The 19,247-nt window shown below is 40.4% G+C and overlaps 1 protein-coding gene across 4 annotated transcripts in view; it reads right to left on the bottom strand.

Annotated features, from left to right (window-relative positions):
- ARHGAP29 (Rho GTPase activating protein 29) overlaps positions 1–19,247 on the bottom strand; it is a 109,896-nt gene that overhangs the window by 21,889 nt on the left and 68,760 nt on the right. For 3 of the 4 annotated variants that reach the window (XM_053391682.1, XM_053391683.1, XM_053391681.1), the window contains exons 3-5: positions 10,494–10,637; positions 1,171–1,267; positions 94–166 (exon numbers count right to left, since the gene is read on the bottom strand). In XM_053391682.1, the coding sequence (XP_053247657.1) occupies positions 94–166; positions 1,171–1,267; positions 10,494–10,637 (314 nt within the window). Of the gene's footprint in view, positions 1–93; positions 167–1,170; positions 1,268–4,433; positions 4,738–10,493; positions 10,638–19,247 lie in introns of those variants that run through there. The other variant, XM_053391684.1, reaches the window with a different exon arrangement.

Below are 19,247 nucleotides of genomic sequence, written 5' to 3' on the forward strand. Positions count from 1 at the left end.
TCCTGCTGGATAGTAAAAAAAATAATGCTCTCTTCTATAATATTACTAAAGGCAAAATGTATTTTAACAACTTAAAAAAAATATTCACCCTACCTGACTTTGTCGAGATACGGGAAGACCCAATGTTGAGCTATTATCCACATCTCCCATAAGGAAGTCTGAAACTCTGCCATGAGAACCAGAAGAAAATTCACTCATGCTTTGCCCTGCTATACAAGAACAAAATGTCTACCTAATATTCAGAACAGACAACCACATGGGAATGTTCAGTGTTTATTTAAGGCGTCCTCCGCCTGTAAAAGGTAAGGAAAAAGAGATACAAAACCTAGATGTGGAACTATTTTACTACAAATTATTTTGAACACTGGTAGTTCAAGATTTGGTTCACTGAAATCAGAGTCAACCAAACTGAGAAGGCAAGAGTATATTTTCCAGCCATTGGGTAGACATGGAAAGCATTCAGCTGTCATGTTAAACTATGGCTCAGTGAGATATGAGCGAGCCTGGCTACCTCCCAGGCTCATATGCTTCCCCTCTCCTCATGCTGGGCAGTTGGGAGGAGTCTGGAAGCATCTGCTTTATGACACTGTCTAGCACCATCAGAACCCAGAACTGTGATTAACATTAACTATGGTTGAATAAACCAGGTTCAGAGGTCACAGTTTGAAATTGGTCTGCTTGAAAGTAATCCAAGTAAACCTCTTCCAAGTAAACCTCTTGTACAAGAGGAGGGCAGGAGAAGCACGCAAGTTTGTGTGGGAGACTATGCTCTTCAATATCTTGCATTAGCATGTTTCTACAACAACAACAAATTCATTTTAAATCATTATTCAGTAAGATGCCCAAACACAAACATAGTTTCTTAATTTCCCCTTAAGGAACCTTCGCAATTACTGGAGCAAATAGGCAGAGCTACTGTGGGAAATGATTATGAAGAAGCAGTCACAAGAAAGGAATGGACCAGAACACAATGAAATTAAATTTCTCAGCTAGAGTACCCATTCTTTCTCGTATTGTAAGAGCAGCATCTACGTAGTCCAAAACAGTATTGGCAGGGGGACAAGTATAGAGCAACAAATAGAAAAAAGTGTCACATTGCAGCAGAGTTCAAAGAAGGTGAGACCTAGGTGCTTCAGGAAACAAACCGAAAGTTAATTATTTTTTACTCACATGTTGCCAAATGTGAATGCCAGTGTGTCAATAGAAGAGAATATCTCACTTAGGACTTCTCGCTTGTTTTCTTCATTAACTTCCTTGAAGTTTACAGCTAAGGAAGAAAACAAAGAAGAGTACATTAATCAGATTGTACTTTCACAGGCCATGAAACTGCTTCCAAGTCAAACCACAGGGCTATCTATATAACCTGTTGAAGTAATAATTATGGGGAACATAAGGTAAAGGTAAAGGTACCCCTGCCCGTACGGGCCAGTCTTGACAGACTCTGGGGTTGTGCGCCCATCTCACTCAAGAGGCCAGGGGCCAGCGCTGTCCGCAGACACTTCCGGGTCACGTGGCCAGCGTGACATCGCTGCTCTTGCGAGCCAGAGCCGCACACGGAAACGCCGTTTACCTTCCCGCTGGTAAGCGGTCCCTATTTATCTACTTGCACCCGGGGGTGCTTTCGAACTGCTAGGTTGGCAGGCGCTGGGACCGAGCAGCGGGAGCGCACCCCGCCGCGGGGATTCGAACCGCCGACCTTTCAATCGGCAAGCCCTAGGTGCTGAGGCTTTTACCCACAGCGCCACCCGCGTCACATGGGGAACATAGAACATCTATAAATTTGACAGTAGCATCTAGGTACCCAAATATTCATTAAATGCAGTATACTGATCTTATAAATTCTATCTCAGTATCTCTGAAGCCTGCTTTCTACAATTTTAAACTACATTTACCTACCATGAGACCCTCTTCAGGAATGCCATGTTAAAATGACTATGTGTGAAAACTGACAATGTAAAACAATGTTAAGTTTCTGAGCTTACAAAAGCTGCTTAAGGACCTGAGAATTCTCTCCATCTCATGACAAGAAGGGAAGTATAACAAGTTCCCTTAGCAAAAGACTTAGATGTGTTAACTGTTTTTCAGAGATAGGAAAACAAAATATAATCTCCGTAAAGGAATAATACCCCATAATAGATCAGACTAGTTAGGGCTACACCAGACAAGATTATGGAAATCTTTTTCTATGCAGGAATTACAGAGTAGGATGGGAAGAATGGCTCATTTGGATTGGTACTGCATCACAGAGGGAGCAGGATCAATCCTTTCCCCTTGTGCTATTTACCCAATAGAAATCATACAACCTCTCTCCTAGGCATAAATTTCTATTCATCCTATTCCTTCTATTCCTTCTTTCCTATGCACTTAATCAATTCTTGCAGATTTTTAATGCATTAAATGCATTTAAACTGTATCATTTCCCCTAAACTATGCATTTTGTCTACATTATTTCCCTAAAATATGTAGTTTTGCATGTTTTCAATTCACATACCCCTAAAATACACATTTTTTGTACACATTTCCCCAAAAATATGCTTTTGTGCATATGTTTTGAAGCAAAACTGCATGGGAAAATTCGGAGAAGTGCATAATTTGACTGATAACCACATTCTGATCTACAAAAAACAGTCTGGGACTGGCAATTAGGGTGGCTCATTAAAAATGTGGACCAAATTCATTTTTTCCATTTGTAATCTCTCTTTCTCAAGCTGCTATTTGCTCTATTGTGGAAAATGTAGAGGCACAGTCAGTGTCACTCAAAGCAGGGTAAACAGCAGCTTTGGTGTGTTCAGTTTACATCCCAATCATTTGCTACTGACCAAAATTTTAAGGATACTAGAGATGCAGTCCCAGTCCCATCACCTCATCTAGTTTAGCCCTGAGATTCATTACTACTAAAATGCTGATACCTAGGAAGATTGGCACATATGGCACTCCTCAAAACAGTTTCCATTTTTCACAGATAGCTGCTTGAAAACAGTTTGTTTGCAAAACAGTGGGGGCTGGGGGGGCAGCATACACTTAGAATTAAGGAACAGGGTTGCTCTAAGCACATGCTCTGCTCAGGAATTTTATTTCAACACCATAACAAAGTTCACAATCCTTTTACACAAGAGTTCGCTCCTGATTCTCCCCCAGCAATATTTCTTCATTTCAGAAGCCTAATTTAGAAGGGAGAATGTTATTTTTATGCTAGTGCTAAATGGGAATTGGAATCCTTACTGATCTATCTCAAACCATTGAGTGATCTACCAGCTGATCTCCATGTACTTTCTCCCACTTCTGCTTTGCAGAACCTCTTACCGATCACAGTAAAATGAACCAATTGGAATCAAATCCTAATCTTCAGTTCAATTTTAAAAATGAAGTATAGAAGAAAAATCATTGGAAGTATAATTAGAAGTTAGAAATAGTAAACTTGTTAGAAAGAAATTTATTTGGAACAAGATCATGTAGCTTACATCATGAATTGTGCAAAAAACCTAAAGTTTCCTGCCAGGTGTGTAAACACAATAAGATAACAAATATACTAAGCCGGATATTCCATTAGACTTCCTCTGTGAAAGGAAGAGTTTTTCCAGTAAATTTATACAAATTAACTCTCTAGTAATTATACAATACTATGATAAGCTAATGAGCTACTTAGACTACATGGATTTTAACAGTTAGACAGACAGATATTTTAGGTGTGGTGGAAGAGGTTTCATCATACATTCTAAGTCCTGAAAACAATGCCTCGGCATTCATTGAATATGCGCCAAAATCACTTCCGCTAAACTTTAGAATGTATGTTTGAATTCATCATAAGTATTTTAACAAATGAGTCTTGAACTAAGCAATCCTCTATTGCACTGATCATTATTTTCAGTAAAACTTTCAACATGCCAGGTATCATCAGCTACTTTCAGTTTTGTTAAAATCGTATGCTTCCCTTGTATAATATTCAAGCAATAAGCCTTCTCCTTGAGAAAAACGTATATATAACTGCACATTACAATACTCCTAACACAAATATAAATCAAGATTTAAATTTACATTAGGCAATTTGAGAAAAATTCTGTCAGGAAATCAATTTCCAAACTTCAGACAAATGGTTAACTATGAAAATTAGAAGGCCAGGAAATAAAGCAAGAAAATGCAAAGTATAATATACAATGCAAGTTGTTTAACTATTTTTCTCTAAAAATATGTTGCCAGAAGAAATGCACACACTTTCCTGTTCTGGAAGCAATTCTTCATTGCTCCATTTACGACACAAAACATTTTTGGAAGTCAGTAGCAGTGAATTCAGTAACTTAATTCCATTATGTTTATTTAGGATTGCAGCCCTATGTTCATAATCTGAAATTCCAAACAAGATAAAGATTGTACATTTATGTTTTCTACAAACAGGCAAGCAGACAAATGTAAGATATAAAGTGCAAGATTCCTACCTTCTTCCTGAAACACTTCCCTCCAAAGATTCCTATAGCCTTCCTTTCGGCCATTACTGGCACACTGATATTACTTAACATCAGCTTTGAACAGAGTCTTTCCCCAGGACATCCTGGCTGCACACAATAGCACGGACAATAATGAGTAGTAGTACTGTTTCTATGTCTGGAAATGGCAACTATCTTTGCCTCTACATTTTCAAGTGAGCACACAACTTTACAGAAATGGGAAGGATTAATGTAAACATATGGCACCAACCACCATTTAAAGAAAACAAAACCACTATTCAAAGACTTATATAACAACTTGGCATATCAATCTAAAGGGATACTTGTCAACTATGTAATAAATTTTCTAACTGTGTATTTTTCTAAATATTCACTGATTTAAATGTATGCGCTATAGAATACTACCAGGTTGCCCTTTTTTTCCAGGGCAAAGACACCAGAAACTTGAGATTACTGCACTTTGCAATTGTTATTTAACAAGTGTTTGTTAGTAAAGCAAATTCACATTTCTTTAGCTGACATGTTTGAAGTTTCTTAAAAGCTTCAAAATTTTGGAATCCAAGATGTTAAAAGTCTTTACATTTCCCCTAATTACATATGATTGGGGGTTGTTGTTTTTTTAAAAGTAACAGGATGTTCGAAGAAAAAACAGATACAAGTGGAGAGTAATGAAAGGGTGTGGCAGGGCAGTGGAATTGCTAATTTTGGAACAAACCACAAGCTTCATATCATGTCTCCAAGGCCTCGTACAAGACTTTTCACTTAAGTTTTGCCTTGTGATTTTAAGCTTTGGATCTCATGCCAGTCTCATGAAAAATTTATCTCCTCATGGTATTGCAAAATAAATGCTCTCGGGAATTGCAATTTAGTTAACAATCACTATCGTAACTCTCCCAGGCCTCTCTGTTTTAACACAGTAACCACAATACTCACTTAGGTAACCAAATGAAAGTACAAACACACTTACAGGAGATGTATCAGTTTTTTATAGTTACATTATGCTTATTATTTTACGAGAACAATTTATAAATGCAAATGGCATTTCAAAAGTGTTAATGCTGGGCCCCAACAAAAGATAAATTTTATATGGATAATTTAAGTAGTAACAATAGGAGTTTTATCACACGTAGCTAACACAAAAGAAGTCTACCTTGCATGCTTGAAGGCAGGCCCTGACTTCAATGTGACTAATTTTAAAACTCCTTTCGGAATATAGATCCAGAATGTAGACTGTATCCTTCAACAAATCTGCTACAAATGAACAGAACTGGTTGATTATGTGTAACTTTGTGTTTTTATATTGTAAACAGCTCTATGATCCTCAGATGAAGGGTGGTATAAAAATTTAAGAAATAACAACTGTTATGGCTCTTCATCTGGTCAGCTAAACAACAAAGGATGCTGCCTTTTACTGAATCAGACCATTGGTCAACCTAACTAGGGTTGTCATTTTTTGAAGAGCAAAAAAGAGGAGACATTTGCTGACTTCTACTTTTAACTATGGATCTCTAAGACAACTCTCATTTTAAATACCCCTACTATATGTAGGCTATAGAAGCTGTGATATACTGCTAGTAGCAATGTTTTTAACTCTAAATAGCCCACCAGACTAGAGAAGCAGGCACCACAACTACAAATACCCATGTGACCATAACACTGGCCTACAGCCGCCGCTCTTCATTGCCCCGGGGAAGAGGACACAGGCACGCTGCAGAGTGCCCCCATTCCATTCATGAAAAACGGCAGAGTGGGAGCATGAGCCATGGGGCTTTTAAAATTGTTTTTATTTTTATTTTTTAAAATCAGGTTACTATAAACAAAAATAAAAAACAACAACCCCCCAAAAAACCTGGACATTTTGCCAAATTTTAAAAATCTGCCCAGACAGAAATTTTAATCCTGAAAAAGAGGACGTGTCCTGGAAAAAGAGGACATGCAGCCACCCTAACTAACTCAATACTGTCCACACTGACTGGCAGCAGCTCTCTGTAGTTTCAAACAAGGGATGTCTCCAGGCTTACCTGGAGATATCAGGGATTGAACATGGACCTTTCTACATGCAAAGCAGGTGCTCTACCAGCTGACCCTTCTATGGTTCTATTCCTAAACAGAGTAACATCTGAACTTTCTAGAGCTAGGCAAAAGTTTTGGCAGAAAGCCTCATAATAAAGGCTTAAAGATATGTAACTCCTGCCAACTTACTCTGTTCCTCAGCACCTACACAACGAAACACAAGCTTGAGAGCTGGTCAAATGACATCTGCAGCAGGAAAGGAGGGCATGTTATGTCACTGTACAGATGAACTGTTATTTTTAAATTCTCTGTGCAGGACTACATATGGCACAATAGTAGCCTTGGCATTGATGTAGACTGTACTGAAGATGGTGCAGAAGACAGCAATGAGGTAGTCACGGTTTGAGGTCAAAAGGGATTGCACCTTGCAGCAACAAGGCTATAGCGGCGGTAGGAGCTGCTTTCTTGGCTGTGGTGGATAGTATGGCATGAGGTGGTTTCAAAACCATTATTGTCACTGGCTAGTGCCAGCAAGGCTCTCTCTACCCTGAAAAAGGAGATCTGCTTCAGTGGTAGCATCATGACAAGCATTTCCATCCCTGATGAAAATAAGATTCACAGTGCTAGGGCTAATGAATTAAGACTATTTTTTAAGCAGAGATGAGGAAACTTTTGAGGGGCCCAAAGATAAGATGTGAAAGCCTGACAGACACACTCAAAAATCTGGAGGAACAGTAAAAAAAAAGTTATTAAATAATTTATCTTTTGGAATGTGTGAAATGCTTTAAGATACTTTTTACTCACCCCCAAAATACTATTTTTATGTAAAACAGTACACAGCATTAGAGAACAATTATTTCTTTGTGTTATAGACATATGCTTTGAGTCTCAAATATTGAAATGCAAGATGCATTTCTGAACCTAGAACACATGGTGCCCTCAAAGACATGGTTGGATTGCAACTTTTATCACCTACAATCATTGGTTCTGTTGTATGGAGCTGATGAAAATTGCAATCTAATAATAGCCGAAGGGCACCATATTGGCTGCCTATGATTTATGGGGTGATACTATGTTCACAAGAGGAGCATGCAGGACCTTTTTTGCTTATGAATTGCTGCTTGCTTTGTTCTGGTGACCTTTAACATCTCCTGTCCCTTTGGCTGGCCCCTCTCTTGTCATCAATCTTTCCACCTCTCTCCCAATATCTGTGACATGGACAGCCTGCTACAAAATATCACAATCCTATATGCATGTCTACTGAAAAGGAAATCCCATTGGGTTCAATGTTGGCAACTCAGGCATTTACAATATTGAGGCTGCAATCCTTTGTGTACTTACCTCTTATTTCTGAGTAAATTATTTGGCTGAGTGATTTAGATGGTGCAGCAATAAAACTGCTATGCCAGAAAGTATGATTTTATGTTAGGTTATAAATTTTATGTTTTAAAGCAGTAAAATAAGTTTTGGCTTGTAAAAAAAAGAAGTCACTATTGCATATATTGAGGGACGCGGGTGGCACTGTGGGTTCAAGCACAGAGCCTAGGACTTGCCGATCAGAAGTTCGGCGGTTCGAATCCCCGTGACGGGGTGAGCTCCCATTGCTCGGTCCCTGCTCCTGCCAACCTAGCAGTTCAAAAGCACGTCAAAGTGCAAGTAGATAAATAGGTACCGCTCCGGCAGGAAGGTAAACGGCGTTTCCGTGCGCTGCTCTGGTTCACCAGAAGCGGCTTAGTCATGCTGGCCACGTAAACCGGAAGCTGTACGTTGGCTCCCTCGGCCAATAAAGCAAGATGAGCGCTGCAACCCCAGAGTCGCCCACGACTGGAGCTAATGGTCAGGGGTCCCTTTACCTTTACCTATTGCATATATTTAAATTTTCCCCTAAGTTTCCACCCCCCAAAAAAAGTACTTTCATGACTTCAAAATGTATGGAAGTTCTACTTATGTTAAGTCAGTGGCAGATGATGTCATCTCTTCTCTCCACCTTCTTCCTCTCCACCTGATACAGCTGGAGGAAGGGAAGATTGCTCTTGCCAGTGGTCTTCAACTGAACTTGAAGAAAGCTTCCCCCATCCTCATTCTATCACTCCATTTCAGCTTCCATTCCTATTTTTCTCCTCCTGTTGGGCTTCCTCCAATGACATGATTTTGGCACAGTGCTGTATGTGGGTCCAAGAACCACAGACTGACCACTGCTGATCTACATGAAACCTGTGTTGTTTCGTAGTTCTGATGACATGATGGAGACCCAATACTGATGGAGCTCCCTGGATATTCTGAGGCAGGCATGCTATTTTGGCTGCAATGATAGTAAGCCTCTAGACCAGGAGCTAAAAGCCAGTGGCCCATGGGGTAGATGGAGCCCATGAAGGCTCCCCATATGGCCCATAGTATTCCCTTGCTCCCAAGCAATTTGGCTTGAAAAAAGCCAACAGAACCCTTCCCAGCTGCAATCTTCATTTTTAAAAAATCCCCCACTGACAACTGGATTTGAATAATGTGTTTAAAAAGTGAAATCTAATTGCTATGGGAGGGGAAGCAACATACTGCATGCATGTGCATGGATGTGCATTGCAGGGGATTGGACAGGATGACCCTTGGGGTCCTTTTCAACTGTGATTCTATGTGCTCCATGTACATATGACGACATATGTACTCTGTCAAGTCTGCCCTGTCTACAAAGGTTCTACCACTTTTGTTTTGACCGTACCCACTGTTGGCATGTGCCTCTAGCTTGAAGGTTAGCCATTAGATATGTGGCTTTGAAACTGTAAGGTTCCCTACTCTTAGTCTAGGGTTGGGTTGGGTCCCCAGCTGTTTTTGGACAACAATTCCTATCTTCCCTGACCAGTGGCCCTGCTAACTAGGCTTGATCAGAGTGGTAGTCCAACAACAGCTGGAGATCGAAGTTTGGGAAACCCTGGTCTAGACCCAAGAAAAGGAAAGAGCTGTCTCAATTTCTCCAGGATCAGCTAAAGGGGAAAACCAAGTCTGAGTATCTTGCAGAGGCTAGGTTGAACATGCTTATTAAATGGCACTCTCGAGAATTGGCTGATGATCAGCTGTAATTCTATGTGCTCCATGTACATATGATGACATATGTACTCTGTCAAGTCTGCCCTGTCTACATAGGTTCTACCACTTTTGTTTTGACCGTACCCACTGAGAACTGCTATTTGTTAATAATAGTAGTCTCACAGTTTCACAACAGTTTCACAACATAGTTGTTCTTACACTTGTGGTTTCTCTTTCCCGTCTTGAACCCAAAGTTATGCAACAACTGTTCCTCCAAATAAGCTGATAAACCCTGTACATCTAGCTTCAATCCTACACAACAATATACATACAAGTTACCAGCATATCACATATTTCAAATACAGGTGGCGACCATTCCGCACAGGCATTCTGTTCCCAGCTACTGTGTGCTTCAGCGGAGTGTTCCCCAGCCCATTACACCTTGCCCTGCCCCCATTCTGCCCTCTTCTGAGTACAAAATAACCCACGTGTTAGCAATCATGTGCCAACTGGACGCGTCTTCAATGGTCGCTACCTGTATAAATCTCACTGCCTTAAATGAAAACATGCAACACAAATAGACTGGTACTTTTAATTTATAGCAGTAAATGACCTTTTTCTCACTGGGCAATTTGAGTGTATTGGTCTGAGTAAAGACTTGGATAAGCTGAAACATTAAACAAAGATCCCTCCAGAATCACTATGAACAAGCTAAGTCCCGCAGTTCTGTTGTAGTACAGAGCTGTTTAAAACAGTGTTAATTTAACTTTGTAAGCCTACAAAGTTTGCAGCCTAGCATGCACCTGCTGTGTGCTAGTAAGAGAGGAATAGCTCTGTTCCTCATTTAGCAGTCCCCCACATGTCTGAGGGAATGGTTTGGGATTTCCCTCCTCTGGCAAATTATATGGTTGAGTGTCTCTGGAAGTAAATACAGGAGAAGTGCTAACAGCAACATCTGTATTACATCACAAGGCAACTTTACTTACTATATCAAGTTGCAAAAGTTCTCCTTTTCCTTACCTTTCACTTTTGCGATGACTGTTCCTGCAGCACTTAGAATATCAACTGAATTAAGACATTGGTGCTTGCTAATGATTGCCTTTAGCACACGTAGGAGTTCGCCCAAACGTTCATGAACAACATGATGCAGACAATCTTGTTTTTCTGAAAAGGAAAGAAAAAAATATTTAACTATAAAAATCTACATGAAGCACTGCAAATATGTTTTACCTCTGATATCATGAAAATTTAGTCATGTGGACCAGATCTATTTTGCCTTCATAAACTAGTTCCTGCTTGAAATGTGTAAGAACAAGTGTTGCATTTCAAACAGAGCGTAAAGAATAATTTGGGGTACAATTCTACAGTTCTTTGGGAAGGCAGCGCAGGAGTAATTGGAGATATCAGATGTATTATTTAATAAAAACATTTCTATCATTTTTAAGAATCCCAAAACAGCATTCAACAGTAAAAGAATGCAACAACAACAAACAAAAAAACATACCCATAAAAAAATAGAAGACCATCATTACAGTACTACAGTCATTAAAAACTGGCATCAATGGTGAGCGAAAGCATTGGGCGAAGAGGAAAAATAAGCAATGGACATAGATCATTGTTTCTGCCTGCCATACTGCAGAAAGAAGTTCATTCCACAGCACAGGTGCAACCACAGATAAAGGCCCATATCCATGTTGCCTCAAAACGGAACTCTGCAGGTTGCAACACAACCAACAGGGTCTCCTTCAGCCCCAGTAGTGATATAATGAGTCTATAGGGTGGCGGAAGTGGGGAGAGATGCTCTTTCAGGTAATCTTATATTGAGCTATTTGGGGCCTTATATGTTAATAAAATAACCTTTAACCCAGCTTGCTAACAAACCAGCAAGCAGTGCAGCTCTTTCAGCACATGTGTTATACATGCTGGGAAAGGCCCCTCACTCAGCAACCAAGCCACTTCATTCTGGGTCAGCTGCAACTTCCAAACCAGCCTTAAGGGTAGCCACACAAACTGGCGCAGTCTTGAGGTTACTAATGTATTGGTTCTAGTTGGCTAAGCTAATCCTATCCAGAAACAGGCATCACTGGTGTACTAGTTGAAGCTTGTGATGAGCAGTCCTCACCACTGAGGACACTTGGGCCTCCAGTGAAAGCAATGGAACCAGAAGCATGTACTTGTGGGTCTGGCACTATTCCAGCATAAAACTTTGCATCTTCCCTGGAAATGCTTTCTTTCCCCTCAAAACACAGGGCTTACGTTTCAAAGTTTCTCCTTCAAAAACAGTAATTTTGATAGTTGCAACCTACACCACTTGCATACATCAAATGATTTTAAGACTGAACTGTGAAGTAGCCAGAGTTGGCTTCTGATGAAAAGCTGGCAAAATAAATTAGCCAGTAAACTGTTACACAGATACAATGGTACTATTTAACGAATTAAAAATCAAACCTCAAGTATGAATGAATGGGTCAGGAAGAGAGAAAGAGAAAATGCAACTTCAGTTCTGATCAATCGTGCTTGGGGTCATTTAAAGAGGTAGCAGTATTTTATTAATTGCTTAAGCTGTTAGCCAGAACGTCTCACTACACAAAGACACCAAAAAAGTAAAATCAAAGGTGTAACACACACTCTCTCTCTCTCTATATATATATTTATATATTCAAGAGAATATACTCAACAATAGGGTTCTTGTACAGCAGTTATGTAGAAGTAGGGATTTTGGAAGGCACAGATAGTCATGTTGCCCTACTAAAGGGGACTTAAAAAGCAGTACCAGCCAAAGTGTTATCGTTAAAAAGAACTTGAATGCTTTACTGAATTATGTTTGTTTTATATGGATTTCCTAACTTTAAATTGTTTCCAGCAGTTTCTGTACATCACACAGAGAACAAGAGTTACTCAGTGTCTGCTAAATGGAAAAAATAATGTTGAAAACTGCCTATCCAGATACAAGTTTTTGTAAACAGATACTGGCAAGGTCCACCGGGCTAAGGCCCAAAAATGAGCTTCTTGAGCTTCTTGAGCTCATTTTGCTCACCTCAAAGGGAAATGCAAGTATCAGAAGCTCAATAATTCTCTGCAGTTCTGATTAAAACCAGAGCAAGAACCCTGGCTAAGCCCTGCTTTGAACAACCACTTCAACCCAACCCCTGCAAGTACCCTTTTGCCCTGAAGAGTACCCTGCTTATGTTTGGAGGAAGGGAGAATTCCCAGTCAAGCAGACTTCCTCAAACCAGCCCCCTATAGAAATTGCAAGTTGGGAGGATGCCGTTGCACTCAGGTCCTGGTTTTGAGCTTCCCATGGGCATCTGGTTGTCCACTATGAGAAGAGGATATTGGACTAAATGGGCCACTGGTTTGATACTGAAGAATCTTACTGTGTTCTTGAAACACCTATTGCAATGCCTTTCGGGCTGCTTTCAAAGGATGCCACAGGTCAAACTGAGGGGGCAGGCAAAAATTGACATGCTCAATTTAGGTAAGATAGTGCTTCTCTAATTGTTTGGCCTATTTGTTTGGAAGGGATGCCCTTGGCAAACCTGGATTGGGGGTACCCCATATCCAACAGGAGAACCTCTTTCCCCAAAGGTCACCTCCAGGGAGGGTAGACATTTGACCCAACTCCCAGTTTTCCTAAAGCTCTGCCACTCATAATTCCATAGTTGCTTTGCCTCCATTTCTCATTGGAAAGAGGCCTAGAATTAGTATCAAATCATGAATCTCTGGATAATAAGCAACTATTGCAATAGTATATTGCAAAATAGTTGCAATAAGCAACTATTTTACTTTTAAAAGACAAGTGAAGGCAGCCCTGTTTAGAGAAGTTTTTAATGTTTGATGCTGTATTAATATTTGGTTGGAAGCCACCCAGAGTGGCTGGGATGGGGTAATAATAATAATAAATTATTTATCATTATTATTATTAGCTCTGCTTTCACCTGTCATTTTACTCATCAAGAATTGTGATATTGACCTACTGTCTTTGGTCAGTGGTAGGGCTTCTCTGAGGCCATGGGTCTCTGCAGGTGCAACCATACCGACTCCTGCCATGTCTTGACATGGGATAAGAAATATAATTATGCATATTGAGGAACTTACTGTTTTAGAATCAGACTGTTTTATTGTTATTGGCTTATAATACCATGCATTGAAGAACAGTGTAAATAATAATTTATATGTAATAACTAGTATGGAAAAAACTAGACCTGCATTACAAACAACAACTTTAACCTGTTCAGCCAGACAAAACTTAAACACAGCAAGATAAAATATCTTCCTGAATGAAACAAATTATGGGCATAGCTAAAACAAATGGGAATTTGAGGAAATATCTGCAATACAGAAATTCTAGTTTTGAAACTTTACTTGCATTCCAATTTGCTTTGCCACCATAACCCTTTATTTTATTCACAAGTCTAGATTTAGCAAGGCAAAGTGATGGCCTTCCTGAATGAAACTTCAACAGAAAAACCACAAGCAAAAAAGACAAAACTACTTTATTAGAGTAAGCCAGGGAGGAACAGGATGATGAAAATTCCAACTCTGAATAAATTTCCGCATATTCAGGTCCTAGAACAGCAATTCAGCCTTCCAATGTTTAAAGCTGAAACATTACGATATAAAACATTTCCCATAAATACTGCCTTTATGGAAATATTATGTAGAAACAATAAATGCTTTACCACACAAGCAGTGTACTAGAAAGGCTTTGACCTTTTCAGTTAAAATATCATGAAATTTTAGTAAGGTTTTACACATCAGATAGCAAGAATCAAATGTCAGTTGATAATCTTAAAAGCTTGTTGAGATGCTGCAATTATTTTCCAGTTTCAGACACAGAAGCCCCAAGTTGGTGTTAAACACACAATTTACCTGCTTTCCAATTGGAATACCTTTGTCTAACAAATATTAACTTACAATAATGGCCTCACAGTTAATAGATTCCACCCATCCAAACACAAAATAAAGTTCCATAATCAAGCTTGTCAGCTTCAACACAACTTCCTGCCAAGTCAGTTTCAATTACATTACATGCAGTTGAGAAAAGCACTGTTGTATAAGCCAGGTCTTCTTTTGCTAGACACTGTTTATGAGACTCAAACAATCCAACAATCTATCACCCATGGATGATGTCAAAAGGGTATGAGTCCAAGACCCCCTGTAAATAAGTTCTTTAAAAATATTTTTACCAAACTAATAATGAATAATAAAAATGATTCAAATATAATGTAGAATCGTTGCTGGAAAAGCCTCTGAGAAGGTAGACTTAAGAACTGCAGTTCTCACCATACCCACTTTTACACTTTAGCCTCACCTAATTTTGCACTTCAGCACACACACATACACACCCCAGGGTTGACCATGGGTCAATGTGTCCCCTGACCTGAAAACAAATAGCCGCTGCTTTTGCATCTCTGACTTTTCTCAAACTTTTCTCATTATGTGCTTTATGTGCCTACATAAGAGCTCTACTCTCAATATGATCTTACCAGGCTTGGGTGCAATAACACTTTTCGGGTGTCAGAAATCATGTTCTCATTAATGTAATCTAAAAATAAATAGGGTTTTTGATCCCCAGCCCAAAACTATTGGTTCACATTGAATTAATTTTTAACTGTAAACCCAAAATCTCTCTCCCTGTCATATTGTGGGAATAGCAAGTATGCATAAGCAAGATTATAGAGCTATCTCCTCTAAACCAGTGGTGGATGTGTAGGTGAAATTGAACTCAAAGCCACTTACTTCACAGCCACGTCTGTTACTTTCAGATCTACCATACTTTTCTGTATATAAGACGAGGTTTTTTATGATAATATACCTTTTAAAATTGGGACTCGTCTTATACATGGATAGTGCAGAGTGGGGATGGGGGATTGGTTTGTGCCACAAGCAGTAGATTGTCAGCGGTGATAGGGTGACTGATTGGAGGCTGCGGCAAGTGTTCATGTCGATTGGTTGCTGTAGCGGCGATTGGGCAGATGATTGGTGGCTTCTGCGCTGTGTTTGTTTAGCAGTGTTGGTCAGGTGGGGGTGAGCAATCTCCCCCGAGAGGGACGGAGATAGGGGGGGTCTTATGCATGGGGGGAGGTTATACATGGAAAAATATGGTATGTCCTGATTCAGAGAACCTTTCTTACTCCCTGCACCCGATCAGTCAGCCATGCTGCATTGCAACCTATTTCCAAATTTAAGAGCACATTGACAAACTTGTATACAGGGAGCAAGGTATAGGAAGAGATAGGTATAGGTATAGATGAGAATCTTTACCATAAATGCACACCCTGTCTGAACGTTTGAGATTTTTAATGTAAACCTTCAAATTTTAATTCTAATCACAAAGTTGAAATGTTTAATATAGTCCAAGTCACAGCCCCTCAATTTTATCTCCCCCACCCCAACCTAGACATGGGGAAAAAAATAAAGTTTGACATTATAAATCAATATTTAAAAGGAAGAACAAACATGCTGAAACTAGATCCTTGAAAATATTAATACACGGAAATATAATTTTTCTAATAACTAAAATAGCACTGGGACAAATAAAGTAATTAGCAGATCCTTTAAAGTACAAAATACATAAAACAATCCAGGTTGATTCTGTATTTGAAACTCCCCAATGCACATTGCAGACTTAGCAAAAATGATCAAACAATGAATTGTGTTGCTGCTGTCTGACACACAGATCTGCAACTATTGGAAAAAATCCAAGTTTAACTCATCACACAATTTCCCCAAGGGAAAGAACACGCTACACTATACTGAATGTTCTCTAGAAAATTAGGGAACATACACTCACAACAAAATTGACCAGAAAGCCACCTGCATTCTTTTCCTGTACAAATGATACAAATAATGCTATAAATACTTTTAGATTAATGGAAAGTCATGAAAACACTAACTATTAGCTGCACATTACTGAATACTGATGGAACTAAAATGGAAAGGAATCCTAATCAAGGAAAAGAGTGTTTATTTTATTTCTCACTGGAGGGGGGGAAACAAATCTGAAGATTTACGTACATATTTCTGTCTCACATGCATAAAAGCTACACTATGCAGAAAACCATCAAGTAATAATGAATTTGTTTTAGAAAGTATACCTGGATCTGGAAATTGGTGCCTTATTATAACTGGCCTTCTGTATAAAAATCCACATTATAGTCCAAAACATTTAATTATTTTGTAATACCACAGTATCAAACTGAATAGCTGACTATTTTGACTAATGTGTTATGCATAAATAGTAGTTGTATCTAGATTTTGGAATAAAAGTGACTGAAAACCCCCAAATAGTTGCTGGCATCAAGATGTTCTATTTGAAGAAATGCTTCGAAATAACTTTGAGAAGTTTCAAAATGGAAGTCTCACATCATGTGTACATGAGGCGGAAGCCATGAGGAATATTAAGTTGAAGTATGTACCTGCACGATTACATGTGCAAAATGCAATGTGTATGAAATGTGCAAATTTCCTTTCAGCAACCCTTTCATGCTTCTCACCATTGTGTCTCAGAGACAATGGAGGAGTGCACCTTTGAGGGTGAAGTAAAACCATTCGAGAGTTGCAGCATCTGCTGTGGCTGCAGAGACTGATATGGGAGAGACATGTTTTGTTGCAGCGGGGGCAGATGAAGGTGTCCAGTTGTGCTGCTGCAGATGCACCATGGCGTTTATTCTTCCTATGCTCCTCCCAAAGGTCATTCCTCCTCTAGTCACTGCTGTGGATACACAATCTGATTGTCTCCAGGCACTGCAGTCCATCTGCAAGGGATTCCCACATGGCAGGGTTGATGTTGCCATGTGCCTTCATGTCTCATGTGCAGACATTTTTGTAACAGGCCTGGTGCCTGAAGCCAGCTCCCTGTAGAGCACATCCCTGGGGATCCTACCATCTTTTATTCTGTTGACATGACCAAGCCAGCCTAGATGTCACTGAGACAGGAGTGCAAACATACTGGGAATGTCTTGCTGAGCAGTGGCTGAAGAGGTCAAAGGCCTTCATCAGGTCTATGAAGGCAACATACAAGGGACATCTCTACTCTTAGCATTTCTCCTGTAGCTCATGCAATGAGAAAATCATGTTGACCTCTGAGCTCTAAAGACACAGTGACTTGGGAAAGACCCTGCCAATGAGTGACTCTAATATGTTGAGATCTACACAAGCAAAGGCTTTCCCCACAGTACACAACAGGGAGATTCCATGGTAGTCCTTATAGTCATGGAAGTAACATTTGTTCTTTTAGAGGGTCACAATGCTGGAGTCACACATGTCTTGTGGCACGGATCCTTGTTCTCAACACTGCCAAGAGGTGGCTGTGGAGGTGTATCATGAGGAAGCAAGTGAAGCCGGCTTTCAGCACTTCTGTTGGGATCCTGTCCTATCCAGGGCTTTGGCCAACAGCTGCTGGCATTTTGCGTGGCAATCTGCTGGACATCGCTCCTTGCCTCTTTTTGCAGGACACACGCTTGTAGCTCACAAGAGCCTAGTGCTTTGCAGCAATAACAGGCTCAATGTCCTTTAAATGGTGGGCACAAACCAGCCAGGGATCTGTTGCTCTCTTTTGCAAAAGGAGGACATAGCTGTTTTGTAGGCTGCCTCTTTGATGTAGTTCTGCCTTGCTTCGGAGGTATTGACTCACTTTGAAGTTTTGCTGTTATAACACAAAATAATCTTGACAATACTAAAGATTTGTCTTTTTGTTGCAAACACTGAAACAATGAAATTTGGGCAACAATTTGGAAACTTATAGTACTAATAGTGTATGGAGCTTCTATAGAGTCACCTATTTGGTTGCAGTAGCACAGCCACAACTTAGCAGTTTATAGTATACAGTTAATGCTTTGCATGTATAAGCAATATCCCAGGTTATATCACTGGCATCTGTAGATAAGAGACCCGAGGACCAGCTGGGATCAGAATTTGGAGGCACTGCTTTTCTTAATACTGTATTACTTCAGGCTGCATATTTTAATGTTCTCCTACCTGCACAAAAGGGACGCGGGTGGCGCTGTGGGTAAAACCTCAGTGCCTAGGACTTGCCGATCGTATGGTCGGCGGTTCGAATCCCCTTGGCGGGGTGAGCTCCCATCGTTCGGTCCCAGCTCCTGCCCACCTAGCAGTTCGAAAGCACCCTTAAGTGCAAGTAGATAAATAGGTACCGCTTTATAGCGGGAAGGTAAACGGCGTTTCTGTGTGCTGCGCTGGTGCAGGCTCGCCAGAGCAGCTTTGTCACGCTGGCCACGTGACCCGGAAGTGTCTCCGGACAGCGCTGGCCCCCGGCCTCTTAAGTGAGATGGGCGCACAACCCCAGAGTCGGACACGACTGGCCCGTACGGGCAGGGGTACCTTTACCTTTACCTGCACAAAATGGAGTGTGGGTGGTGCCGATCAGAAGGTCGGCGGTTCAAATCCCCGTGACAGGGTGAGCTCCCGTTGCTCAGTCCCTGCCAACCTAGCCAATCTGCCAACCTAGCAGTTTGAAAGCACGTCAAAAGTGCAAGTAGATAAATAGGTACCGCTCCGGCGGGAAGGTAAACGGCATTTCCATGCACTGCTCTGGTTCACCAGAAGCGGCTTAGTCATGCTGGCCACATGACCCAGAAGCTGTACGCCAGCTCCCTCGGCCAATAAAGCGAGATGAGCGCTGCAACCCCAGAGTCGGCCATGACTGGACCTAATGGTCAGGGGTCCCTTTACCTGCACAAAATTAGCATAAAATAGAGATAGCTGGGGTTGAACACCTTTCCTTAGAATGCTAGGTTTTGTGTGGATGGG

Source organism: Podarcis raffonei, chromosome 6, assembly GCF_027172205.1.
Source record: "Podarcis raffonei isolate rPodRaf1 chromosome 6, rPodRaf1.pri, whole genome shotgun sequence".
NCBI lineage: Eukaryota > Metazoa > Chordata > Lepidosauria > Squamata > Lacertidae > Podarcis > Podarcis raffonei.